Source organism: Lissotriton helveticus, chromosome 7 (assembly GCF_964261635.1).
Source record: "Lissotriton helveticus chromosome 7, aLisHel1.1, whole genome shotgun sequence".
Classification (NCBI taxonomy): Eukaryota; Metazoa; Chordata; class Amphibia; order Caudata; family Salamandridae; genus Lissotriton; species Lissotriton helveticus.
The window spans coordinates 59,453,912-59,480,755 of record NC_136068.1 but is presented as its reverse complement, the minus strand read 5'-3'; the positions used below and the strand labels follow the sequence as shown (position 1 = coordinate 59,480,755).

General features: G+C 45.6%; 1 protein-coding gene across 1 annotated transcript; it reads left to right on the top strand.

Annotated features, from left to right (window-relative positions):
* The first annotated feature begins 2,296 nt into the window (after nucleotides 1-2,296).
* Nucleotides 2,297-5,405, top strand: LOC144766606 (uncharacterized). Its single transcript, XM_078650395.1, has 3 exons — nucleotides 2,297-2,419; nucleotides 3,330-4,221; nucleotides 4,871-5,405. Exons 1-3 carry the CDS (start codon nucleotides 2,407-2,409, stop codon nucleotides 5,403-5,405), a joined length of 1,440 nt encoding a protein of 479 aa, XP_078506521.1. The 5' UTR covers nucleotides 2,297-2,406.
* Nucleotides 5,406-26,844: the final 21,439 nt, after the last annotated feature.

Here is a 26,844-nt window from a genome sequence, read left to right as displayed (position 1 = left end):
CTGGGACCCCCTTATCAAGGAAGAGTATAGAACTGCAATAAGGACCTATAAAGCAGCACGGAAAGCAGCCCAAGCCTCATTCTTTGACAAAAAAATCAAAGCTGCATCTAGCTCATCTCGAGAGACTTACAAAATAGTCAAAGAACTTCGCAAAATACCCACCCCCCCTCCTTTCAACAACCCTCAGTTGCCAGATGCAACCAAATAGCGGGCTTCTTCCAAAGCAAGATCACCAACATTTTGCAGTCACTCCCACCCAAATCAGACACCAATCCCCCTGATGCCCCCCTCCCCCCTACCCCAAGACCCACCCTCAACAGCTTTAACCAACTGTCTAATGATGACTTTCTGAAAGCCCTATCAGACCTCAAAAGCGGCTCCCCCAACGACCCTGCTCCTATTCGAATCTTAAAACAAGTCGGACCTACCATATCCCACCTGGCCACTAACCTTATTAATACCTCGCTAGGCCAAGGAGTGGTTCCCCCCAGCTGGAAGCATGCCATGGTCAAGGCATTACAGAAGAAACCAGGACATGACCCATTAGACCTATCCAACCTTCGACCGATCTCTCTCCTGCCTGGCTTGAGCAAAATCGCAGAGAAGGCAGTTAACCAGCAATTGTCAGCCTTCCTCGAATCTAATAATCTTCTTCGACCCTCACAAACAGGTTTCCGACCAGGCCAGGGGACCGAAACAGCCCTCCTGAAAGTGGTAGAGGAGGCTAGATGCATCTTGGATTCAGGAGGATCGGTCTTACTGATCCTCCTGGATCTAAGCGCTGCATTTGATACGGTGGACCACAAGATCCTAATACAGCGACTATCTGAACTAGGAGTGAGAAGCACGGCATTATGTTGGCTCTCCTCCTTCTTAGAAAACCGTACCTTCCAGGTCTGTGAAGGGAACGTTCGATCAGATACCTTTTCCCTCCAGTGTGGGGTCCCCCAGGGCTCTTCACTGAGCCCTACACTGTTCAATACATACATGGCCCCCCTGGAGGATGTGGTCTCCCCATTTGGGATAAAAACCGTCACCTACGCTGATGACACCCAAATGATTGTATCATTTTCACTCGAGGAAGAAAAAATCAAAAACCTTCATGACTGCCTAGAAGGTATACATGCCTGGATGTCTAACTCAAGGCTCAAGCTCAATGGGTCAAAGACCGAGCTTATGCTCTTAGGACACCAACCACCATCCCTCCCCACTGCTATGTGGCCTTCATGCCTAGGACCCATTCCCCAGCCTAAAACTGAAATCAAAAGTCTAGGCTTCTGGCTGGAACAGAATCTTTCCATGACAACACAAGGCAAAAAAACAGCTAGCACCTGTGTTGGTCTACTTCGATCCACCAGGAAGATTCTTCCACTACTTCCCGCAACCTCCCAGAAAATGCTTATGCAAGGTCTAATATTATCAAGATTGGACTATTGCAATGCCCTTTTTTTGGGTGCCCCTGAAGCCACGCTCAATGTCCTGCAGCGAACACAAAATGCCGCTGCAAGGATACTCACTGGCACCCCCCGTAGAGTTTCAGCCAAACCTGCCCTTAAGACACTGCATTGGTTGCCGATACGCGAAAGGGTCAAATTCAAGTCCCTTTGTACCACCCATAGAGCTATGCAAAACCAAGGACCTCCAATGCTGAAATCCATGCTCTACCCATACACCCCGAACAGACCCTTACGGTCAGCGCAAGGCAACCTGGCCAAGGTCCACCGAACTAAAAGAGCTCGTACTGGTGGACGCCGTTTCTCGGTGGTCGCCGCAACCCTCTGGAACTCTCTCCCAATCCAACTCCGGTCTGAACCTAATCATATGAAATTCCGAAAACTTCTCAAAACTTACCTTTTCCCACAATAACCTTTTCTCTTCCCCTCAGCCTCTACCCTCAGTAGTTGGTCTACAATCACAGCGCTGGGACGCTTCCGGGCAGCCATGCGCTATACAAATCCCAAATTCATTCATTCATTCAAAGAGAATCATTAACATCAAACCATAAACTAGAAAAAGGAAGAACAGCTTACAACATCTGTTGCACGAAAGAACTAAACATCCAATATTCAGGTATAAATGAAACAACCTTTTAATTTACCTTATCTTTTTAATTAAACCTCTAATAAAACAACCAACTTACGCCGTTTTTTTAAATTAAGGATTTTTATAGTAATATTATAAAATAATGAAACAGTTAAACAAACTTAAAAAAAACAATTTAAAATTTGCAGATTAACTAATAATTTTATGTTAACTATTCTAATCGTATTATTGATACATGTAATTGCAGCTACGTGTACAACATTGACCTGAAAAACCAAACAGACTGGAAAAGAGAATACAAAGGAAAGCAACACATATAGCAATACTATTGCAAACGTAACTTCACCACAGAAGAACAAAGAAATGCAAGCCTCAGGTACAATCGAAAACATTTCTGAAAAACAAATCTATAATTATTTTTTTTTAATCAGATATTAAAACTGTCAATAGTGTAGCACATTATAATTTGTTGTATGACATTACTATGCATCCTGTCTGAACATATGCCTTTTATTTGGGGGGGGGGAATCCCCCCCAACCCCCTTTTAGATTTGTAAGCTTTTTTGGGGGGAAACCCCCCCAAACTCCCTTTTTTAATTTTTCCACGCATGAGTTATAACGCGTATTCCATTACCATGCATAACTGTTACCACAAAAATACCTTAAAAACCAAATCTTTATAATGATTTTCTTTGTATTGTCGGAGAAAACAGGTAAAATATTTTTGGGTAGTTGAACAGTAAACACCCCACAGAAGGGGCTGACCTATGCCCCTAAAGACAATGTTTTAAATACCTGTAGCTCCCCCTCTTCAGCTCTCTATTTTTTTACTAAATACCCCTTTCCCCCATTACACATCATAAAGAGGAAATGGAAGTGTCTTTTCATTTCCACTTACCACGCTGATTGCTTTCACATCACAACAAAGAGTTTTTTGGTTTTTTTTGGGGGGGAGAACCCCCCCAACCCCCCTTTTTAAATTTCCTTTAAAACGCATGCCTTTACTATGTATCTTGTAGTAAATGTATGCGTGATAAAGGCTATTAGTGGTAACCACCCATGCGTTATAATGCATGTGCGGTTATGGTTATGGGTGGAAACAGTTGTGTTAAAGTGTCTGAATCCAGTTTTTATTGATTTATTTAAACTAAATCTTGCATCCATTCTAAAACAGAAAAAATCTTGATTTTAGTAATTTTATTTAGATACCATAAATCTTTTGTACAGAAAAACACAAGTAGTTTTAAAAAAATGAAAACTCATTTATTATCCTCTTCTATTTACAGGATCATCAACAGATAATTCAAGTCGCCGAGCAAATTACATTCAATCTAAGAGGGGTAACAGGTTATTAAAATTTGGTGGCTACATTTACTGTAAGGATCTTTTAACTGAGCCCAGGAGTCATTGGAGGTGCGTAGAATATTTCTCATCACATTGCAAAGGCAGAGCGGTTACTCTGGGAGACATAGTGGAGAGGTCCACAGAGCATAACCACTCTGCCTCTGCAATGGAGATTGAAGTAAGGGAAAATCTACAGCAGATCACATTTTTGGCAGCCACCTCCAATGAACCCTGTGGCTCAGTTTTACGGGAAGTTGCACAAAACATCCCCATGCATGTTGCCAGTAATATGCCCACAATTCCCAATTTAAGGCGCATGATTCAAAGAACAAAACAGGCCATCAATCCACATGCAATAAGACCACAAACTTTCTCCGATATTAACATTCCCCCAGAACTAACTGTGACTTTTACTAATGAAAATTTCCTTTTACATGATAATGATAATCCTCAAAAACGTCTTCTAATCTTTTCTACAACACGTAATTTGGCCACTCTTGAAAATACAGAAATTTGGATGATGGACGGCACATTTAAATCTACCCCCCATCCTTTTAACCAAATTTATACTATTCATGGCAATATTAACCACACAACTATTCCCTTAGTATTTGGGTTGCTGCCTGACAGGCAATTTTCCACTTACACTGAGTTTTTATCAGTTATAAAAACCAAAACTCTCAACAAAAGTCCTCAGAAAGTAATAATTGATTTTGAGATACAAATGATTAATACTATTTGTAAACTATATCCAGACACCCAAATTCAAGGTTGTTTTTTTCACTTTTCCCAGGCGTATTGGAGAAAAATACAGAAAACATCCTTAGCCGAAGATTATGGGGTCCATTAGGATGGCGGGCGGATTGCCCCCGCCAGGCAGGCGGTAGCCACCGCCGGCCTGGCGGGGGCAATCCGCCCGCCATCCTGACTCAAAACACCCCCCGCCATATTAGGATGGCATGTTTGGCCGCGGCGGACGGAAAGACCGTCCGCCGCTTTTCCGCCCCGGTCGCCTTGCGGCCGGGGCGGAAAAGGGTTTATATGGTGGCGGTGTCTATTAGACACCACCGGCCATATTAGGATAGGCATTTGTGAATGCCTTTGCGTGGCGGCAATGCCGCCACGGAAAGGCATGCGGAGTCCCCCTGCGGGGGCCCGTTGCGGGACCCCAGGGACTCCGTGGGCATGGGGGGTGCACATGGGGGGCACCTACGGTACCCCCCTGCATTTCAATGCACAACATGACAGGCACCTCGCGGTGCCTGTCATGTTGTGCATTGAAATGCACAACGTGCATTTTTTGCATTGTGTCGGGCGGTGCTTTCAGCACCGCCCGCTGCAATGCTACAAATGCGGGCAGCGCCCGTCACTGTGGCGGGCGCATCATAATATGTAGGACGGGACCCCCACCCTTATGGCGGGTGGTCCCATACACCGGTAGGATGACGGGCGGACAAAGTCCGCCCGTCATCCTAATGGACCCCTATATGTCAGACAGCAAATTACAATATGAGCTAAAAAAACTAACTGCTTTGTGTTTTGTTCCTCCTGATTTTGTAGATGACTTCTACACTGCAATTGTACAATCAGATTATTTCATAGCAAATGAAGAGAAATTGGCACCTCTTTTAAATTATTTTGAGGGAACCTGGATTGGCAATCTTAGCAGGTCAGGTAGCAGGAGGAAGCCAAGGTTCCCCATTGAGTGGTGGAACTGCTACTTAACTTGCTTAGAGGGAGGAGCAAAAACGAACAATTCCATCGAAGGATGGCATAACTCTTTTAATAAATCCATAGGTAGGAGTCATCCAAACTTTTATCATTTCTTAGAAATTTTAAAAAAAGAACAAAGTTTTCAAGAAATGAGGATGGCTCAGTCACTTCCAGGTATGCTAAATCCTCGAGTGACACGACGTAGCCGAGAGATGACTGAAAGACTTCAATCAAAACTCCAACAATTTCCTTTAATGGGCACGTCTGACTACCTTGAAAGTATTGCATATATTCTTAATTTCTAACATGTGAATTGATCGCCTGTTTTACACATCTCCCAAAAGTTATAATTGACATTTTTCAAAATTGACCCAAATATCAAATAAAAATTACTTTTGCTATCTTACCAACTAGCACATATTTTTTAAACTGACGTCACATCAATTTTGGATCAATATGTTTAATTTGAAACACTTTTATTTTTATAAAAAAAATGTAATTAACAAAGTTAGGCTAGGTATGAATAAAAGAATGTTTCTGAGTTCATCTAAAATAACTTTCTTGAACAATTTATTAGTCAGAAAATAATTGTTCCAAAGTGTGTATATTACGGCAACCTGCATGGGGATCAAAGTGTAGTTCTTAAAAATTAAAAATGATACTCACCACAGAATTTGAAATTAATGTACAGAACTTTCCTTACAGTAAATGTACCTTCCAAATGTTATAATATATTTGGTAAAAAAAGAACAAAACCTAACCGGACCCCGTCTTCATGCCATTGCATGCTGAGAGGAACCAACGACTACAGAATCAAATGTGAAATATTTAGTGACTACGAAGTATCTATAAAATTAAAATGGACTATTATAACGATTAAACTAAACTTCAAATGGATTAATATATCATATTAAGAAAATATTTACTAATGTTTTTATTGTAAAATAAAAATTTGTTGTGCATTATTAAAAATGTATTGATCTCTTTCTCTGAAAAATATTTTAATATTTACTCAATAAATAAAAATTGTTACTGAAAAATATCTTAATTTATTTTCTTAATTCATTATTTAATCTTAGTTTGTTTTTATTATTTGATTTGCAAAGATATCAAATGTGCATGATGTTATTAATAATTGATTGTACAACATTTTTAAAACATTTGTATTTAATACATGAGTATTAAAACACTCCCCCACCCAATACCCCTATACCCCAAGCATCCCGCTCCCAAAGGTTAGCGTAGTAATTTCAAGTAAAGTATACTTCTTGTTTTTCACATAAATATGGAGTAGCCACTTACAAATTAATACTCGGGTATTTTTTTCGAACTAGGAAAAAAAATACCTGGGTATTGAAACACTCCCCCACCCAATACCCCTTTACCCGAAGCGTCCCGCTCCTAAAAGTTAGCGTCGTAATTTCATGTAAAGTATACTTCTTGTTTTTCACATAAATATGGAGTAGCCACTTACAAATTAATACTCGGGTATTTTTTTCCAACTAGGAAAAAAAATACCTGGGTATTAAAACACTACCCCACCCAATACCCCTATACTCCAAGCATCCCGCTCCTAAAAGTTAGCGTAGTAATTCCAAGTAAGGTATACTTCTTTTTTTCAAGATAGAGCAGCCACTTACAAATTAATACTCGGGTATTTTTTTCCAACTAGGAAAAACAATACCTGGGTATTAAAACACTACCCCACCCAATACCCCTATAGCCCAAGCATCCCGCTCCTAAAAGTTAGCATAGTAATTCCAAGTAAAGTATACTTCTTGTTTTTCAAGATGTAGTAGTAGTAGATGGTGAAATAGGTCCTCAAAATAGCAAATTCTGAACTGCTTTTCAAGCCCATGAAGTCTGAAATAAGGATGATGCAATTAAAATGAATTCTATATGGCCTCCTAAAATCCACAATTGCTCCACTAGTGAGAATCCTACACTATACGGCATGTCTCACCCAAGATACCATATTAGCATATTTACAGATAACTCAACCTTTAAAAATGCTGCTGCTCTGACTTTGAGCCGTATGTTAAACGCACGCAATCGAGCTGGGAACAGATAAAGGCCGCTATTATTATGCTTGCCTTGCACATAGAATTAGAGTTGACGCATGCTTTAGAAAGAAGCAAGGGCTGCTCACCGTTTCTAGCTTATTGTCTACAGGTTCCACAAGTGCAGAACAAAGCAATGATGTCACATACATCAATAATTTAAAATTTAAGTATGCATTTAATTTTAAGTGCGCTAAAATATTACGTTTTAACGTATTACTTACCTGTCAGCCGCTCGCCTTTCACCAGCAACCCACTACTTCGACCAACCAAAGAAACAAGAGTGAAAACACTTCACACAAAATAAAAGAAGGACTTCTTTTTAGACGTACACGCATATCGTCGGATGACCAGAGTGTAACACGCAGAACGTCGGATGACCGGAGTGTAACTTTCGTGGTAAAGACTGTCGTGGAAGGCATACGCGTGGAAAAGACGTTTACGTGGTAAGTGCCTCGTAGTAAACGTCACGCGTAGTAATGCCTTCGTTGTAAATGACGTTTCCCGGGGGAAACGAGGGAAGAGGGTTAAAGGACCAGGGAATAGGCAAGATGGCGGGTCAAGATCTAGATAAAAGCGGCCGAGAGCAGCAGCAAAATGGCAGCCAGGACAAAAGAAAAAGTAAAGAAGTCCAGGAGAGTCCTTGGCGGGACAGGCCGCTCTCTGTTACTTGGCTACTTGGTGCTCTCTCCCCTCGTTTGGACGCTGAGGGTGAAGTACCCGGTGGGGCTCAGCCTGTAGGTCTGCACGGAGTTGACCCCCACATCAGGGTCCTGTGCGCTGGGGCTTGGGGAGGTGGGGTAGGTTTTAGGAGATGGGGGCTGGAGTCATTTTTAAGGGGCTGAGTTTTAGAACACAGGGCAGGGGGCAGGAAAGAAGCAGATTTCACGCCTAGGGGGCAGTTGAGCTGGGGCCGCGGTCAAGTGGGGGTAGGTTTTAGGGGGTGAGGAATGGTTTTGGAGCTCAGGGAGGGTGGCTGGGGTTGGAGTACTTTTTAGAGGGCTGTGTTTTTGGGCTCAGGTTACTGGATAACAAAGTGGCTGCTTTCAGGCCTTGGGGGTAGGTGGGCTGGGGTCTAGGTAGGTGGGGATAGGTTTTAGGGGGTGAGGGATGGTTTTATGGCTCTGGGGGGGGCTCGGTGTCTGAGTAGTTTTTTGGGGGTAGGGTGTTGGGTTTTAAGGCTCAGGATAGGCGGTTGGGGTAGTTTATAGGGCTGGGGTGGGTAGAATTGACCGCAAGAGGGCCGAATTTTAAGGTTCAGGGCAGAGGGGCAGAGGTGCGATCTTTACCACACATGTCCCTTTACCAATCATGTCTTTACCACAAAATTGTGTAGTAAAAGTGTGCGTGGTAAAGGCATGTGTGGTAAAGACACGCTTGGGGTTAAGACCGCACGGTACAGGCATACCTTGTTGAGGCATGTGTTGCTCCATCACACAACCTACTGAGAACACTGCCTATCTTAGCATAATTGTTGCAAAAAAAATTCAAAAATTCCCAAATATACCGTACTTGATTTTGACGGGCAACATCTCTTCAAATCATGTAAATCGAACCTGTGGTTCAGGGAGTTATCCCAGTCGAACTGTATCTATACTACTATTATAAAGGAAGAACTTTGAACCTTTGAGGTGGGTAAACTCAGGAACCACAGCGCCAATCCACACACCCGATACATCGTTGAAATTGTCGGGGTGTGCAGATGGACATAGGCTATATAAATTTAAAAAATGTACGTTATTTAACAAATTTAAGAGAAAAAAAAAGTAGTCCCATGGAAGTGGCGCCGGCCGCGACGTGCGTGCTGACGTCAGTGCTGTGCCTCTGCGCCGTAATTATTAATGACGTGTTGTTGGTTCCTGCGGAGACCGGGAGCTCCGTTTGAATGTATGCAGTACTCATGGCGCAAGAAGAATGTGTAGGACACGTTAATGATTTGTAGATCCAGTCATCTAACCACTCATTGCTCTTACCTGACCCAACACTACAAGAATGGGAGTAGAGCCCATGAGTTTTGCTTCTAGGAAAAGACGTGCTTCGCTGTTCTTTTTCCAAAACTCTGGTAAGGTTCGTAGCTAGGCCTCCCTCTGCACACCTCTTTTCGCGTTTTGGGGGGTCTGAGGAGAGTCTTCCTGTGCAAGTGCTTATAATCATGGTCACTGAACTCATGCTATTTTCGTGTCGTTTGCCACATTTGCCACATTATCCATCAACTGCTGCATAATCTGAAGATTTTAACAAAAAGAATGTTTTGGTTGTAGCTCACACCGATCAACAGTGACTAAAAGTGTGGTTATAAGTTGCAGTGCAATGGAAGGCCCCTCACAAAGTTTGACTGGTCACCTTTCTCTTGAATATTGCTATATCAGGGTGTTAAACTTTTATTAATGATGTAAAACCGACGCGCAGACAGTGTTAAGAATTGTAATAACGAAGTAATACTTTCACAAAATGCGATGCATTATGCTGCATAGTTTGCCTTTTCTTGCCATCAAATGAAGTCAACTCTGAGGCATGATCGTCCCCGCCACATAGTTCAATTAACCCAGATTATAATTAACTGGTTCTGAACTGGGCCTAATGAATTAGTACCCCTCGGGCAGCTGCGCGCATGTTTAAATGTATGAACATTTATGTCCCACTTGCTCCCCTGACATTTTGATTTCCAGCAGCAATAGGGGCGAAGAAAACATTTTCATGTCGAAATTCACTGTCTAGGTGTACACTATAGCACTGTGTGATCTTCATAATGCCCGTCTGTAGCAGCAGAGGTGTTACCGCTCTTTTCTGTCACTTTTCTGTGTGTGGGGGTTATACTGCAAACCACAGACTCTAACATGCAGTCACAGCTGTTGCTCGCCCCCCTGCTGCAACTGAGCAGGAAGGACTAATCTTCTCTTTAGCCCACAACACAATTACACCTAGAGGAAAGCCAGTGGCGTAGTGCAAAATGATTGCCCCCCCTACAGAATGTGATATGGTACACCCGAGTCTCCCATATCGATATCGAGATCGTCATTAGTATTTGGGCTGCATGGGGCCACCCATTGAAGAATTTTGGGCACACTGGTAGTGAAAGTCGCTCATTCCCAAAGCATTATTATATATAGCACTCAGTTGAGGCCCCTTGGAGAATCTGCTCAACCCCTTACAGGAGATTGTGGGAGAGAAAATAATGCCAACTTATTTTTATTTAGCTATCCATACCACCATTTTGTCATTTTAAAGTGCTGTTATCAATGAGTTCTTCTTTTCACAGATTTGATGGTTCTCAGTTGACTGTCCTCGGAAGGATGGAAGGTTGTGTTGGCCTTGGTAGGATTCAAACTTATGGCCTGTATTCTGGAACAGGCATTAGCAGTGATTATTTAACTAATAGAGACAAATTTCCTACTAAATGAGGTAGAAAACAGAGGAAGGGGAAGCAAGATTTCAAAGAATACTGGCGTGGAAATCTATACTACTATTTTAAAGGAAGAACTTTAAACCTTTGAGGCGGGTAAACTCTGGAACCACAGAGCCAATCCACACACCCGATACATCGTTGAAATTGTCAGGGTGTGCAGATGGACATAGGCTATATAAATTTAAAAAATATACGTTATTTAAAAAATTTACGAGAAAAAAAAAGTAGTCCCATGGAAGTAGCGCCGGCCGCGACATGCGTGCTGACATCAGGAACGTGGGGAGGAGCGACGTCCAGGAGCGGGAGGAGGAGCGGCGGACATGAGCGCAGGGAGGAGCAGCGGACAGGCGGGGAGGAGCGGTGAGGAGCGGCGGACAGGCTGGGAGGAGCGGCGGACAGGCGGGGAGGAGAGGAGAGGAGCGGCGAGGAGCAGGGAGGAGCGGCGGACCTGTGAACTCAGGAGCGCGGGGAGGTGCGGCAGATGAGGTAAGGCTCCGGGGGACCCACGGACAATGTCGGGGCGGGCGGGGGCCCTGAAGCCAAGGTTGGGACGGGCTGATACTCCGGGGGACCCACAGACAATATCGGGGGGGGGGGGCGGGGGCCGGGGCGGGCGGGGGCCCTGAAGCCTGATTGCTCCCGTACAAGGTCGGGACAGGCTGCTAGTACATTCTATATTTTCATGTATCAATGTAACTGACAAAGGTGCCTTAAACGCAGCTTTATACTATCATTATGTGCTTTGCTGTAAATGGCAAGGTCTTGAATTTGACGGAGGAGTAGCCTGTCACAAACATCACCAAAAATCCATCCTTCTTACTACAAGTGCATTAGGAGATAAAAAGTGAATGGAATATCCATCATGTTTGTGAGGGACTACTCGCCCACCAAACTCTAAACCAAACAAAAAATTCTGTCCCATTTTTTTAAATGCCAGGTAGAAGTCATTCCCTAGCAACCACTGCACTGGTCTGGCTTTCTTGCTGCACTTGAGTGCTACACATCATATAGGGGGCTAGTGTGACTCATATGCCAGGGTTTCCTTGGGTTCCCTGTACACCAAGACAAACGCAAATGGGAACATGCAGACATGCGTTGATGTAAGACAGATTCATGGATGGATTGATGGCTGAGAAGGTATACGCATGGATAAAGGGCAGATGACCAGTGTGGCTGCAAACAATGGCGTTTTGGGAGAGTAGACGGGTGGGTGCAGTTGTTCTGAATTGCAGTGTTGAACCACTCTCACTCTACCACTTCTTTAATGCTTTGTGATGAAGAACAAGAATCTGCCTATTATTCATATTCACCAAGTAGTGTTTTAATAATACCCACATTCATGTTAAAATACTGCATGGAATCCAGTATTTATTGGATGGTAAGAACTAGTAATACATTCACTGTTATATATACCTAAGCTACAGATCAGTTTGCATGTTCAGGGACATAGATGAGGCAAGAATGTCTGCATCCTAGAGCGCCAAGAAGGTGGCGGCGATCTGTTATGGACTGCTTAGGGTCCTCAGGAAAGTCCTGTCCCTCCTACCTTTTGAGGCCAGACGCGTGCTGGTCCAGTCGCTGATTTTATCACGTCTGGATTATGCAAATGCTGTTTATCTGGGAGCTCCAGTTGGTTCTATCCAAATTCTTCAATCAGTACAAAACTGTGCAGCCCGGCTGCTTATGAATCTCCCCAGACGCTGTTCGGCGAAGGCGGCACTTCGGTCACTTCACTGGCTCCCGATCCAGGAAAGGATCTTGTTTAAAACGTTCTGTATGGCGCACAAGTCTTTAAGTAATGTTGGTCCTACCATCCTCTAGCCCTTGTTTTGCCGGCATCATGCCGCCAGATCCTTGAGATCTAATCAGCGAAATTTGCTGGTGGTACCCAGCCAGCTTTCCTTCCATGTAGCGAAGGGCTGGAATAAACTCCCAGATAACATCAGGCTGGAAATGAATCATCTGGTATTCAGAGAGTGATTGAAGACATTTTTGTTCCACTGATTGTCTTCTTCTGTCCGTGGTCTTGCAGCGCTGGGATGCCTCAGGGTAGCCATGCGCTATACAAAAGCGTACTCATTCATTCATTCACAGCCAGTGGTTTGGTGGTAGCTTACCGGCCCTTTCCGTTTAGGCCCACCCCGGGGGGGATGGGGGCATGGAGCAGACCTCAACCCATGTTTTCAGGTGCATGCTGGAATTTCAACAAGGGTACTGCGTTAGGAATCTTTGCAAGTACAAGCACGAATGCCCTAGATGTGGGGGTAGGCATGCAGTCACACAATGTTTCAGGGAGCAACCACATTGGGGGCGCAGCTTTTCAGGTAGAAGGAGAGGGTTTACTCTACAGCTTGGTAACAAGGGCTTTTACACCAATCAAGGTGGACATTTTATGTAAGTGGTTGCAGTCATACCCAGATACTCAGGCCGCTGCTTTACTCTATTGGGGTTTTCAAGAAGGTTTCATGTTAGGTTATCAAGGCCCAAGGAGTCCCAGGTCTGAACAAAATTTTAAATCAGCAGATTCTTTTCCACACATAGTTCGGGAGAAGTTGTTCAAAGAAGTCCAAGAAGGCAGAATGGCAGGTCCTTTTTGGCACTGCCCATTGGCAAATTTGATTGTTTCTCTTTTGGGAGTAGTGCCGACGAAAGCAGAGGGTGAACTCAGGATGATTCAACTCTTCATGGTCTCAAGGTTGTTCAGTTAACGATTTCATTGCAAAGGAGGATTCCACGGTGCATTTTGAGTCGGTGGATTCTGCTTTACTGATGGTCAGGGATATGGGCGTCAGGTCACAGTTAGCTAAGTGCGATATCACATCTGCCTTCCGGCTGTTGCCTGTTCATCCGTACGTTTTTTTTATTACTAGGCATCTTTTTTGCAGGTACATATTTTGTTGATAAAACTGGGTTGCGCCATATCATGCAAACCTTTTGAGGCTTTTAGTTAAATTCTGCAGTGGTGTTTTTCTTTCATCACAGGACATACGGGCATTACACATTACTTGGATGCTTTTCTTTTCCTGGGCGCAGCTGAATCTCACCACTGGGAAGCTGCTTTGCATGATTTTAAACAGTTTGCAGAGACACTAGGAGTGCCGCTGGCAGAGGACAAAACCGAGGGACCTTGTTGTTGCCTTACGTATCTTGGCATAGAGATAGACACTATCAAGATGCAGGCTAGGCTTCCTACAAAGAATATTGTCGAAATAGCAGGCCTTTTTGGATCATGCACGCACTTTACACAAATTGAAGCAGGTAGAGACAAAATGTTTTGCTGGGGCATCTGAACTTTGCATGTAAAGTCATGCGCGCTGGTAGGTCTTTTGCAGATGGTTGGGTTTATCTATGGCTGGTATGAAGCTTTCTCACCACAGAATTAGATTGTCAGCGTTTATGCGAGCTGATTTTGAGGTTTGGTCAACATTTTTAGCTGATTTCAATGGCGAAGATTTTGTTTGGCAGCTGCAGCTTTTTTCTGATGCTTCTGGCGCTCATGGTTTCGGTCTTTTTTGGGATGGTGCATGGTGTGCGGAAAGATGGCCGGAGAATTGTTTGCTGCATAGAAGAGCATTGCTTTTTTGGAATTTTTTCCTCTCATAGTAGCTCTTGCAGTTTGGGGTCCCAAATTGGCTAATAGAACAGTTTTGTTTAACGTGGAGAACAAAACAGTGGTGGATTTGGTGAACGGTCACAGGGCAAAAGACAAACAGATGTTAAAGTTGCTGCAGGCATTTATGCTAGGAGGTTTAAAGTTTAACATTGTTTTCAAGGTCAAACACATTGCAGGCATGGCAAATAATAAAGCGGATGCACTGTCTCGTTTTCAGTGGGAGAGATTCCGTGGTTAGGCGCCCGGAGCGGATTTGAGAAGGACTCCCATTTCCCAGCTAGGTATGGAGTTTGGGGCTGTGCCTGCCTATCAGCTAGTAGGAAGATTCCTTGGCACAAAGTACCAAATTGGCTTACAGGTGAGCGTGGCTGGAATTTTTAGAGTCAGGTGCCATTTTTAGACGTCACGATGGATGGGGTGTACGACAGCATAGAGATGATGTAGTACATTTCATTATGCTTAACATCAAGAAAAATGTTTCCTCAACACTATTGCTGGTAAATTAGCAGGCATTTCTTTTTAAGGAAAATCATTCTGGGTATATGAGCCTTCAGCGGGAGAGATGGGTAAGCGTATGCTACAATGTTGGGCCAAGTCATGTAAGCGGGGTTCTTATCAACGGGAGCCAATATATGTACAGTTGTTCTCTAGGATCCTCCAAGTCCTTCCCCCGATTTCTTTTCTAACTTTGAATTCCAGTCTGATAAAATTATGCATGTTGTGGTCATTTTTTGGAGCTTTTCGGGTGTCAGAATTGCTGGGTTTCGCCATCTATAATGATCTGCAGATTTTACAGGTGTCAAAATTTGATTCCCACATTGAGATTTTCCTGGAGCATTCCAAAACTGATCGGATGGGTAAGGGTTCTACAGTAACTTTACAGGCTATAGGTGGTTCCCTTTGTCCTTTGCAAGCTTGGTTGGATTTTTTGGGCGCGGGTGGGGCTATGCTCACATTTCTTTTTCGCCATCAAAATGGATCACGTCTTTCAGCCTCGCCATTACTAGCAGTGCTTAGGAAGTCTTTGATGAGTATTGCGAGAACCCACAAAAATTGGGGATACACTCTTACCGCATTGGAGCGGCTAGGTGGGGTTTTTCCGTGGGAGACATTAAAACATTAGGGAGATGGTTTTCTGATTGTTTGTTGCTTTACATCAGGAAATTGGAACATGTGGTTTGAGTTCAGTGATACTAATTGGCATTTCTTTCCAGGTGTGCCCTTCTCCCGCAAGCAAGTTTGCTCATCGGCCATTCATTCATAAAATGGGCAGCTATATCATCCTTACTGCACTTCTGCCACAGAGAGTATGGCGAGGGGCGGACAGCTTCGTGGACGTAGAAAAAGCGGGCAGGAAGGCCAATCGGGATTGGCAGCGTTTCTGTTTTGTAAATAGAATCTTTTGGGTGGTACATGAAGAAGTTAATAAGGCAGACTTTCAGTTCGATGGGGTTCCTCTGTCGTCTATTGGAAATGAGATTTACTTGCTAAATATTAAAGAAATGATTGCCGGCATTTTGAATATTAACCCATGGTGTTAGAAAGTTACTGTTATAGCGACAGTGTAATTGCATGTTTAGCATTATGGCGATGTATTTTCCTTTGCTTACTGTTATCCTTTATACCCCCTCCTCTTATCTTTTCCTTATGTCCTTCCTCCCCCCCTTTTTTTTATCCCAATTTCGCAGTATTTCTTCTTTCTTTTTCTTGCTCTCTCTTACCATGCCATTTATTAAGACCGTCCACAGTATTTTATCCGCATAGTTCAATTTAGATTTGGGTTCATGGATACTTGTATTCTGGGTACTTATTTATTGCCCTAATGTGATTTCGCTGTTATGCGACAGTACAGTGCGGTTTTGCATGTTTTATGAATCTATTTTGCTATGTTATGAATACCGTTACTGTTTGGTGACAGTGGCGTTTTTTCTACTGCCCTACATGTGGTGCCAGTTCACTCCCTAGGGGGGGACAGGAAAAACACCCGTGATGGGGTTTTTCCTGGTGGCAGATCTGGAGGAAATTAGGACAGGCAGGAAAGGTTTGGGGGCATCAGGAATAGGTTTGGGCAGAGGGAAGCAGGGGAGAGAAGTTGGAGTCAAGAGGTATGCAGGAGATTGAGATAGGCGTTTGGGGAGGAGGTTTAGGATGAACAAGGTGGGCAATTTAGTTGATAGGGGGTCAGGACTTAGGGGATGGGATGTTAGCTTGGGTAATGTCATATCTGATATTATGCAATTGTATTGTACTGCCTACCTGTCCAATAAAGCAGCCTTTTACCCCACTTTGGCGTGAGGCGTGGTTATTGCCCGATGGGCTCCGGGGGCGACACTCGCAGAGTGTTCGCCCCCGGGCAGTTTTGGGCGATGGTACGCCCTGGTGTCACGTGCGGGCAGGGACTGCGGGAATTGGACGGGGGGCGCGAGACGCGAGCATTAGGCTCGAGCGTCGTTATGTGAAGAGAAAGGGCGTCGGAGGCGGTTGAATTTTGGCCCGCCCTCCCACCCCTCTCTTTTTTGCTCCATTTATTGTACTCATATTTAGTCGTTTATGTTTCAACTTTTTGTTCTGGTTGTCGCTTGGACAGGTGGCAGATCTGGAGGAAATTAGGACAGGCAGGAAAGGTTTGGGGGCATCAGGAATAGGTTTGGGCAGAGGGAAGCAGGGGAGAGAAGTTGGAGTCAAGAGGTAGGCAGGAGATTGAGATAGACGTTGTTAGCTTGGGTAATGTTATATCTGATATTATGCAATTGTATTGTACTGCCTACCTGTCCAATAAAGCGGCCTTTTACCCCACTTTGGCGTGAGGCGTGGTTATTGCCCGACATGCACATATAAAAGCAACAATACTTTCTAACCTGCTAAAAACACACAATAACTGCAATGCGTGGTCCTAATGTAGTAGTGTAGCCGCGTAGCTTTACACATCCTTGCTTAGCCTCTCCTTTGTCTTCATTCTGTTTGTCCCAATTCTGTCTCCTCACTCTCTCCACAAGCGTCTCCTTCACTCGGTGGCTGCAGCCATAGAGAACGGACTGGCAGAGCCACTGTGGGACCGCCGAGGTGAGCGGTGCGGGGATGAGCCATCGGCACATGCGTGCCCTGTCGCTGCCCCCCTATCTGCCGTGTCCCCATTGATTTTACCCCTCCCTTAGTTCCAGAGCCTGAGGCGGATACCAGGTAATAGCAAGCCCTGCGAGCTAGGAGTCTGGGACATGGCCGAGCGGCTCTAAACCCCCATCGGAGCAGTGCCATGGCAGGCCCATGGAGGATGAGACGGGGTCCAAGGCGCAGGGCCGGACTGTGAACCAAAACCGGCCCTGGCAAAGTGCCCGGACGGCCCCCCTCCGGGGGGGTTGGGGATGCCGCCGAGCTGTTTGTCAGGGCCGGTTTTGGTGCAAAAACGGCCCTGTAACTAAAACGGCCCCAAGGGGCCCAAAACCGGCCCCCACCCTTGCGGCGCACCGGGGGATTGCCCGGTGCCCGCAACGGCCAGTCCGGGCCTGCCGAGGCACTGGGCTGGGAGCAGGCTCTGAGCCCCCAGCTGTGCCAGGGGATGTGCATCTTGCAGGACTTCTTGCTCGAGAAGAACCAGCCCCCGGTAGCGGTCTTTCTACAAGGTGAGACGTAGGAAGAACCAGGACTGCTGGCCATGGAGAAGGGCTTCCGTCAGGGGCGCTATCAGGACCTGGGTGACTTTGTAGCCGACTTCCGGCTCATGCTGGAGGGCTGCTACGGACAAAGAGGTGTGGAGCACTGGATGTCCAAGCAGGCCCAGCAGCTGAAGGGCATGCTGGAGCAGAAGTTGTCTCTCCTGTCCCAGTGAGAGTCCTACTTTTCATTGATGAACTGGCTGTGAACCCATCCACATACTCTCTGTTCATGTCACTCACTGTGCCATCTGCTCGCAAATTCAGTGAACCGTGTATTGATCTTTGCCTGCACACACCCACCGCGTCCATCTACTTTTTAGGTCGAGGACTCATCGCACTTCTGTAAGCAATGGGCGTAGCTCCGAAGATTTTATGTTTCTTGGTGTAGGGGGCTTGAACCCGCCCCTCTTCTCCATTGGCTGGCCTCGTAAATGCTGGCCAGCCAATGGAGGAGAGGGGCGTCACTCCCTTTAAGCCCTATCTTTTTCGGATTCGGGGGCGTGTTTTTTGCGTTCTTTCTATCTGTGACGTCATCCATCACTCAGCAAAAAACACGCCCCGATTCCGAAAATTTCGGAGGTTTGCGGCCACTATTTTTTTTTTAGGTCGAGGACGGGGTATCTTGTATTAAGAACATATTAGAAAGAGTGTTAAGCACCATTCGTTGCCTCGGTACACATTTAAAATATGGCATATTTGCTTCTTTGTCACTTGTTTCTTCGTCTTGCATCACGGAAAGTATCAGACAAAAGGCTATGCACCCTGATCCCCACTCTATGGTACAGCCTGGGCCAATTCTGTTTACGTCACTTCCGGCTCTCGTTCCAGTCCCTTTTATTCCCGGCAGCACCCGTAAGTCCTGGTTGATGCGGCCGGCCTTGGCAAATAAAATGAAGCTGCTTGTTTCATATTTTCTTTGGCAGTCCGTTCTTCTCTCTGTTCGCAGCGCCTTATTTTTGTAGTCCCACCTCTATCTTTATGGCACCATTCCGTCTTCTGTGCTTAGCGCGCTAGTTTTCGATCGTCTCCTTTCTATGTCTGTCGCACCCCAGTTCGTTATAGCCGTGTGCTGACTACCTAAAGTGGCAACTGCGCTCTTGTTTGTGAGGTCAGTTTTAGTGAAGTAACAAAAAGGCATATCAAATAATCTCTAGATTCTTTACTTCCTCGTGGGTGGGAACTCATTCCCTTCTCCTTCCACGACATCTTCAATATTGTGCCAGTTGTCGAGAAACTATCGCTGCTGATTTAATGCATGGCAGTCTGGGGGTAAGTTTGACCTTGTCTGTGATTAAGGGATGCCTGCAATGGCTAATAACTGGCTAGTGTGCAGCAGGGTTTAAGGTAGCATCGTTGGAAAGGGCGTGCCATGGTAAGGGGTGGGGGTGATGATAAGAGCATATGAAGTGGGCGAGACAAATGTGTGAAGGGGGGTGGCAACAGTCAGGACGGGGAGCCTTGATACAACTCTGGGGGCTTAAGGTTGTTTAGAGGTAAGAAGTAGAGTCATATCACAGCTTAAAAAACGACATACAGTCGCAAAATGACATTGATTGCATCTTCCCTGTCTAAAGCTTTTGGTGGCTAATTTGCCTCTTTTTACTTTATAATTTTTGCGACTGCATGTTGTTTTTGAAGCTGTGCTTTTTCGGAACATGAATTCTGTGTAATGGACCCTCAAAGCACTGCACTGATTGTTTACATGTCTGCAGCCCTCCCCATGGTGTCACCGCAACCCTCGTGGAAAAATCACGCCCTCGTTTTTTAGACAGCGGGATGGACTTGAATGTGTTAGAGCACTCTATTTGAGCACCAGTTACATTACATGACAACAGCATGGGGAGATTAAGTAATTTGCCCAGAATCACAGGATGTTGATCTGATGCTGAGACTTGAATTTGGTTCCCCAGCTCCAAAGTTGGCCGCTCTGACTGTTACGCCACGTCGAGCCCTTACACTCTTACTCTGAGTCTTGCTTTCTACAGCTGTTTGATGGAAGTAACTTCATAATGTCCACTGTATAAGCTATTTCTCCTTCATATGCTTTGCTTTATTTTTTGTACAGCGTATAGTACTGGAGTTCTTTGGTAACCTTGCATTCACTGTATTCCTAGCATACAAAGTCCAATACAATCGGGTGTGAGTCTGAAACTCTTTCCTTAACGACACATGGCAAACCTCCCTTAATACAGCCCCCCTCTCATAGGAACTGTGGTCTGCGGCTGCAGGAGGTGTCTATTGCGAAGCCTTAGCCCAGGGAAACTTAGCGGAATGGTCTTGTTTTTGTTGCTGCCCCGCTACGAGCCCTCTGACAGGGACTCTCGGCAGACGCCTAGCAGTCAAACTCCTCGCACACACCTCCTGCCGTGGGAACGCGTGATGGGCAGTAGAGAGGTGTTGGGGCGAGCCTTTGGTGTGGTAGGGTCAGAGTAGGGCTTATGGGGTCATTGGGGCTTGTCTGTGTGTGCCCGCCCGAGTTCCCTGCCCGCCCCCTGTGCTCAGCACATACTGGCTTCAGAGCTGGGGCCGCCCACCCATTGTGCCGCTCCAAGCCGTATTAAGGTCAGCGTTCCCCCCCGCCGAGTGCTCCTAACTGGAACCGTCAGGCACCAGCGCACACCAGTGACAGGAAGTGGAGTCCCGCGGGGGGGCGTCTGAGGGCCGGCCGACCTCATGGAAAACCTCTACTTCAGGGAGAAGAAGTTTTCGGTGAAAGTTCATGACCCGCGCAGGTAAGAGGTGCTTGAATTCCCATGCCGTGCGATGTTTGGAGGGCTGAAGGAGGGGGTGTTGTGTGAGGTGAGGAGGTGCTGTGTGGGGTGCGGGGTGCTGTGTGAGGTGAGGGGGTGCTGTGTGAGGTAAGGGAGTGCTGTGTGAGGTGAGGTGAGGGGGTGCTGTGTGGGGTGAGGTGAGGGGATGCTGTGTGGGGTGAGGGGGTGCTGGTTTTTAAAGTGTGTTTCTCAAAGGCCTGTTTCTATATAGTGTGCACAAAAAACGGCACTGCGTGTTTTTATCCACCTTAGGATAAAGTGGTTGTATCGGAGTCTAGCTGGGCTGAGATTGCCCAAATAGCTTTTTTGAGGAAAACAACTGGGAGGGACTGCTAGTTGTTTCTTTGAAGTGTTCTGTAACTAGTCTGCTGGCTAACAGGAGCTAAATGACCCCCCCCTTAGGCCGGGTTGCCGTCCAAAGCCCTGATGGCACGGCTGCTGCCTTTCATGAGCCACCATCCCTTGCTGACGAAAAGCAGCTTCTGGGCATCTTAAACAAGCCGAAAAACCAATAATGTCCAAGTGATCAGCCTGTCCAATCCCAAGGACCCTCCACTGCTTAAAGCAGGACTTGGGCTGCATTTGTGAAGGCTATTATAGGCTCTTTCTGCAGGCAACACTTCTGTTTGGAGCTGCACTTTAAAACTTTCGGTATCGTTCTCGACCTCACATTTGTTCTCCTTTTATCGACATCGAGAGAATGAAAGACCGGTTCAGCCACATCCACATTGAAAGCTGAGAACCGATTGCACGGGGTAACTACAGTATTCGAGTTGTATATTCCTGCAGCTAATTTCTGTGGGATAGCCTGTTTTTTATTAATACATGGGTCATGTAGTCAGGCTTGGTAGCCAAGATACACCGGAGTGAGGAATTTGACCAACTTATAAAATGTAGTAGAACAAAGTAAGTCCCCTGGGTTTACTGTCTCTACGTTGGCTGACATCTCTGGCATTCGGGTGTTTTTAGATACTCCCCTTTTTGTGTTGCCAGTGTTTGCAGCAAGCACACGCTATAGCTAGTTGAATGCATGGTGCCAGGTAGCGTTGACTCTTAGAAATGTCATCGTATTCTCGCTAATCCCTCGACAGTTTGGTATGAGGATGCACATCAGAGGGCAGGCGCTGCTCCTGAGAGTCAGGTTTCACGTCTCTGCCTCTGCAGTGGAGCAGACAGCAGCTAATAGGTGAGCACCCCTGAGAGAAAGCTCTCAGCAGCTCTGTCTGCACCAGGCAGGCTAAATAACTAACAAAGCCTGTAGGTCAAGTGGTGCTGAGATATATCAATTAACACTGGTAAGGTTGCACGGAAAATGAATCAAGCAAAGACTATCAGCTGTTGCTGATTGAGTCCTATCAGCCCACCTGATGGCGGAGCCTCATCATCTAGGACTTCCAAACCCAGGTCTGTGTGCGATCACCCAGTTGTATATTAGCGACGCATCACAAGACCAAGGTATGGTCACCACAGTTGTAAGTCCAGATAGTGGGACTGATATGTGCAGTGCAAAGAATTAAAGTGAAGTGAAGTGTATTAAAATGGCTATCAAAGCAAACAAAGACCTTTAATAGTGTTTGCCTGGACGTCAGATTAAAAATAGTGGACTGACAGTGTGAAAGAATCACTGTCTAACTTGGTTGGTAGAAATCAAACAAAGATCTATACAGGGCCAACATGTTTCTGCCTTGCTGTGAAGTATCACTGGCATTCGTCAGGGCCAAGCTATAATCTGCTACTGCAAGGGCACTATCATATGTGCTCAAACCAAGGACATAAGAAAATAAACAAAAGAGTGATCAATTAGAAACCATCCTACCACATCTTCTCAGTATTGTTCTGTTGATGCAATAGGTCTTTCCTGTGTGAGAACAAGAACGGAAAGAAAACATTGTAGACATTGCATGTGTATAGTCCTCACAATTATATTTACAGCAAAAATTATATACAAGTTGCTGTAACGTGTGCAAAACCAGTGGTAATTCAAAATACTCTCAGACTAGACCATCACGCCTCTGTGATAGTCACATATACAGTGTATTGTATTACATCACCAAACGATAATAAACATACAGAAATTTGACACTTACCCATCAGTTTGTGGGAAGTGAACCTCACCTCACCCGGCAACTGCTCGGACGAATAAGGCACCGCTCTAAACATACAAAGACAATCTCTGTAATAGATGCATGTCTTGAGGATAAGACCTCAGTGTACTGTTGAAAAAACCCACCTATTTTCTTATCTGTCTATATTAAGTAACCCACCGGTGTCTCTGATGGCTACATCGGACGCCTAATGTATCTGATCCCCTTCAATGATTTTCAATGGGGTGCTCTATGATTGTACCACGGCATCTACTGATGCCTAAGTAAACAGCTAGGTGATATTGCTGTTTATAACTGGTGGAAAAATGTCTCCCCTAAACTTATCTGTTCCTCAAAGGGGAGGCCAGACTATAAGCTTATTAGTCCCTTATGCCTGGACAACCCGGTACCACGAGCGACTCAGGTATCTGGTCCCCTTCAATATGTTCAAGGGGGGGGGGGTACTCTGTCGTTGTGCCAAGGCATCAGCTGATGTCTGTATAAACAGCTGAGTGTTGTTACTGCTTATAACTAGTGAAAAAGTGTCCCCAATCTTAACTATCCATCAAGTAGAGTGGCAAAGCTAAAAACTGTTTACTATTTAGCCCCCTGGGTCTAAGTAACCCGGTCCCATCTTACCTGTCCGTCGGTACCTTGCGGCGGAATCCCGAGCCGAAGGGGAGGCACCGACGGGCAGGTCTGGCGTCTATTTATAGCGCAGCTGAGTGAGTGATAGAACTCAGCTGGGCCATTCTGTTCTCGCGCTGCCATTGCGCTGTGTAGGACAACTATACCCCGCGCATGCGCATATCTACGCGGACATCAGGCGCGCATGCGTGGGGACAAGTGCGCCCGCTAGAGCGCACAGCGCATGCTCGTTGGCGGTGTACTGTCTCTCGTTTCTCGCCGGGAGCGAGACACTGCCTAAATCAGTATCGCATTTGCGCAATGTAATCCCTAAACAACACTGCCTACCGCATCTATGCGGAAACTGTAAGGACAGCATTATTATTGGCAAAACAGGCGCCACGATGCAGATGTCATCGAAATTAAGGCAAGCATCATTTCTTGATTAATACCAGTGGATGATAATATTAGTTGCTAAAGTCACTGGTTGTTTACCAATAATAGGTGGCGTGAAGAACACTGCACGGCCTAAACCAGCAGTGACTAGATGTAAATCAGGGGAAAGACATTTGTCATGATATTATGCTTCCCTGGGCCCCTAGACTAAGATATTAATTAAGGGTGGGAGATCTAGAATAAGATCAATGGTGAATGTGATCAAAATGCCTGCTATATTGGTGAATCTGAAAATGGGTAAGTAAGTGGGGACCCAAATTTAGAACCTGAAAATTAGTAAGGTGCCAGATATAGTGAGTACCACAAAAATGTGGAAAGTCTCAGTCTCAAGTAGTCTGCGCACCTGGTAGTGATATCAAAGGGCACCCAATGGCAAGTGTTGTACTCAGATGGATAACCATGGAATGCTATCATTCAGTCCGTTGACATCAGATTTCAATCTATAAATCCACCGTTGCTCCTTAACAAAGAGGAAGTGGGAGACATCGGTGATGTGTGACGGAATATATGGCTGTTCCAGCACAACCCAGAACAAATCCTCCACTTTGTGATTTGCTTCCAGGAAGTGATTGGTAAGGCCTGTAGATTGTTTCCTGCATCGGATTGTGCTTTTATGTTCGCTGATGCGAGACTTAATCCTCCGCGTTGTATGCCCGACATACTGCTTCTTGCAAGGGCAAGTGATCAGGTATATTAATTTATCTGAATTGCAGTTTGTGTGCCTTGTCAGTCTCCAAGGTCTGTTCGAGCCAATGTCAATCGTCAAGGTCTTACGTGTCTGAGGACAGGCGGCACAATTCCCACAGGGGTAATGACCTTGGACTGGATTGCTATTCCAGAGGGTGTTGGTGATTTGTTTCATCTCGGTGCGAGGTCTGGTGTGCACCAAGTTATCTCGAATGGATGGTCCTCTTTTAAATGCAAACAATGGGCGAGGTATTGTCCCTGCTGCTGTATTAAGAATTTTCCAATGCTTCAGTATGATTTTCTTCACTTGATTGGAAGATGTAGTAAAAGTTTGAACCATAGTCATCCGGTCTCTGATAGTCTCTGACCTCTGGTGTTGTAGGAGTGCCTCACGGTTGTTGTTGAAGGCTCTCTTACGCGCCCGGCGTATTAGCTGGTTAGGGTAATGCCGATCTTTCAGGTTGAGTGCCAGTTCTTTAGCATGGTGTTCGTATAAGGTGTTAGACGAACAATTCCGTCTTACCCTGAGAAATTGGCCTACAGGTAAATTCTCGCGTAGTGATTGAGGGTGGAAGCTCTGGAATGACAGAAGCGAGTTACGTGCCATCGGTTTCTTGAAAAGTTCACTCTGTAGGCCTCCCTCTGCCGGGAAGATCTGAAGGTCAAGGTACGCCAATTTGTCTTTGCTACTCTCCATGGTAAACTTAAGAAACTGATTCTTAGAGTTTAACCATGTGTGAAAGGACAATACCTCGGTTGCCGTCCCTCTCCATATCACCAGGATGTCATCGATGTATCGTTTCCACAGTACCACCTGATGGATAAAGGGGTTACTGTGGTTCAATACATGGTCTAGTTCGAATTGGTGCATGTAAAGGTTTGCCAAACTAGGCGCAAATACACTCCCCATTGAGGTCCCTGACACCTGGAGGTAGAGATCGTTTTGGTACTGGAAAAAGTTTTCCATCATGGCGATCCTAGCACATTCCATAATGAAGGCAACAGGTGTTATGGTGTCCATTTGTTTAGCCTCTAGAAGGCTCCTGATGCAATCCAGTGTTTCTTGCTGCGGGATTGATGTATACAATGATTCAACGTCGAAGCTGACCAGTAGGTCTGTCTCAACGTTGAACTCAATGTCAGCCAGAAGTCTGAGCACATCACCAGTATCCTGGAGATATGTTGGTGTTTCCTTAACGATGGGTTTAAGGAAGAAATCCACAAAAGTAGATAAAGGCTCGAGTAACGAACCTATGCCCGAAATAATGGGCCTTCCCGGAGGCGGCCTTTGGGCCTTATGTATTTTAGGAAGGCAATAGAAGTAAGGAATGACCGGGTGTGTAGTTATTAGATATCTTGCTTCGTGAGGAGTAATCCAGCCTTCTGCTGTTCCTTCCTCCACCAGACTGTTGATGTCATTCGAGATTCTGGGAGTAGGTTCTTCATTAAGGAGACGGTAGGATTTAGTGTCATTTAGTTGTCTTTGGCATTCTTGATGATAAGCTGTGGTGTCCTGTAGCACTATGGCTCCGCCCTTGTCGGCCGGCTTGATAGTCAGAGATCTGTCATTAGACAGAGTAGAAAGTGCTGATTTCTCTAAGTTGGACATGTTATGAAACGTCTTTTGTCGTTGTTCGGTATTCATAACCTCATGTGTCACTGCTTGTTCAAAGGCTAAGACATTTGCTGGTACTTGTTGGTTCAGAGGAGTAAATGTTGATTTAGGTCTGAGGCCGGTGTTCTGTTCACCTTGGTCAACCTTATTAAACTCGTTCATGTTAGAGCTAGATGTTTTGAAAAAGAAATGCAGACGTATTTTCCTATAGAAATTTTCAAGCTCGCACCTCAGTTTGAACATATCGCCTGTGTTGGTAGGAACGAAGCCCAGCCCTTTGTTCAAAACAGTGTTTTCAATCGATGTAATAGTCCTCGAGCTCAGGTTCACTACTAGGTCGCAGCTCCTGTTGTCGGGCCTGTCTTGTTGGTCTGAGGAGCCCAATTCACCGTTTGTTGGCCTCTCCTTTTGCCGCGGTTCCTGCCTCGGCCCTGCCATAAAAAAGACTGGTCATAGTAGAATGACGGGTTTGGGGGATACATGGGCATAGGGTGACCCATAGGTGGGGGGCCCATTGCCCCAGGATGATAATTCCATGGGCCTGGGGGCCACCACTGCCCCGGATTGGGGTACTGTTGTCCACCCCGGCCTCTATTGGGTCTTCGTTGGAAACCCCCACCCCTTGTCCCGGTGTTGGGGCCTGTGTTGGAGTTTCCTTGATCGGTGGAGTCCGAGTCCGAGCCCGAAGAAGAGTAATTGGACCCGTATCTCCTCCCTTTGGAGTTGGTAGAAGGAGCTACATAGGAGTCACTCAAATAGGGGTACGCCAATT

What these genes read in the sequence shown, in the direction of transcription:
- LOC144766606 (XM_078650395.1), top strand. An exon ending in AAAACATCCTTAGCCGAAGA is followed by an intron (nt 4,222 to 4,870) that starts TTATGGGGTCCA and finishes CCTAATGGACCC; the next exon opens with CTATATGTCAGACAGCAAAT.